The sequence below is a fragment of the Fopius arisanus genome, unplaced genomic scaffold, assembly GCF_000806365.1.
Source record: "Fopius arisanus strain USDA-PBARC FA_bdor unplaced genomic scaffold, ASM80636v1 scaffold00015, whole genome shotgun sequence".
Lineage (NCBI taxonomy): Eukaryota > Metazoa > Arthropoda > Insecta > Hymenoptera > Braconidae > Fopius > Fopius arisanus.
Genome location: NW_011887754.1, coordinates 1,129,955 through 1,131,568, shown reverse-complemented (window position 1 = coordinate 1,131,568; position 1,614 = coordinate 1,129,955). Strand labels below are relative to the sequence as shown.

General features: G+C 34.8%; 1 protein-coding gene across 1 annotated transcript in view; it reads right to left on the bottom strand.

Annotated features, from left to right (window-relative positions):
• Positions 1-35: 35 nt before the first annotated feature.
• Naprt (nicotinate phosphoribosyltransferase) overlaps positions 36-1,614 on the bottom strand; it is a gene marked incomplete in the record, with an annotated part of 11,476 nt that continues 9,897 nt past the window's right edge. The window contains 3 exon segments of the mRNA XM_011299798.1: positions 36-935; positions 1,007-1,135; positions 1,264-1,614. Of these exon segments, the coding sequence (XP_011298100.1) occupies positions 858-935; positions 1,007-1,135; positions 1,264-1,614 (558 nt within the window).

The window sequence follows — 1,614 nt, the reverse complement described above, 5'->3', positions numbered from 1 at the left end:
TTTTCAATACCACATATTAAACATTTTCGTTTTTCTGAAGAAGGAAATAATCCATTGGTTCACTTTTTCTAGTTTTTGTACCGTAAATTTTTTATGAATTGGTGCTGATAATACAATTATCTACATATGCAGTATGAATATATTTGTGACTGAAATATGCGAATTGAGTAGCGAAGTGGTAATGGAAAAGAAATAATAAAAAGAAGACCTGCATCATATTTTTTATGCAATATTTTCAAGCGACCATAAATCAACTCTGAGAATCACTTCAGAAGCAAAAGTATTTCTGTAGACTTCGTTGAAGTCATAGTTTTTTCTCCTCATACCACTTGGCTACATAATCAGCAATTCCTCTCTTGATTAACAAAATGTATGTCCCTGTTGAGGGAAACTCGATAAAGCCTCTAGATTGAAAAATCTGTGTCCAATCCAGGTTAACCTCTAGTCTGATTAATCATATTGTAACGATTCTCGCATTATCCAATTGTATTCTATTATTCATTCTGTGCATATGTATAGGCAGCTACTATCTCAAAATATCGTTTTAGGTCGGAAAATGATTTCTCTCAGAAAAATTTGATTTACATTGATTATGCATTTAGAAATCACGTGATTATCGAAGTTTCGTTTCTAATTTTCACATACATTTTGTACTTCCTCCACTAGTTTTTCCATTTCGGAGGCTACAATACAACTTTTGGCTCTTGAAATACCAAAATTACCCATAAAAATGGAGCACAAATAATTATTGGAGATATTTATGTAATCGAATATTCTTACTCGTGTCGATATTTTACTCCAATTTTTACAAAAATCGTGGGTTTGAAGTATTCGACTGCTTCAATTCGACAACTCTTTCATGACAGTTCACCAATCGGGGCATTCTGAACCCACAGATCATGGATGTAGGTGTATAAATCATCACTGACTGCCACCTGTCAATGATATTTAACAATTGTGACGGAATGTCCATAAAAATATTTCAAATTTTGCAATGAATTGTTACCTTGTACGGGGTCGGATTTAGACTGCGTTTGATATCAGTTCTCAAAGTTTTCAGTGATTCTTGTACACGACTCCTTGCCTTTTGGAGAGTGGGGATTGGAAGGACGACTTTTCCATTCTTCCAGTATATCTTCAATATTGAGAGAAAAAGATAATAATTAATGATATTTTACATAATTATTCCAAATATGTCAAAGCGTAAAAAAATATTTTTTACATTTGATAAATTTTTTTATATAATATTTCAAATAATTTTACCCTGTGTAAAGTCTCAACTCTGGTAGGAATGACATAGGCCCTCTTGGATTCCTGAAAAGGATGCCTGCACAGGACTCTGCTCCCAACCTGAGGTGCAGGCTCAGTGGATCTTTGCAAAAGATCGATCAACGCATGTCCATCAGCTCCATAGAGTCTATAAGCATTCTTTCTCCCTGGTATTGTGACCTTATCCACTTCCTGACTAAGTTTAATTCTCGGTTGATCATTAATTTCCACCATTTTGTACACACAACCAAGAGCAGGTTGTCTCTGGCATGTGACCAAGTGAGTTCCCACCCCGAAGCAATCGATCTGATGATTCTGCTCATTCAAACTGATTATTGTCTCTTC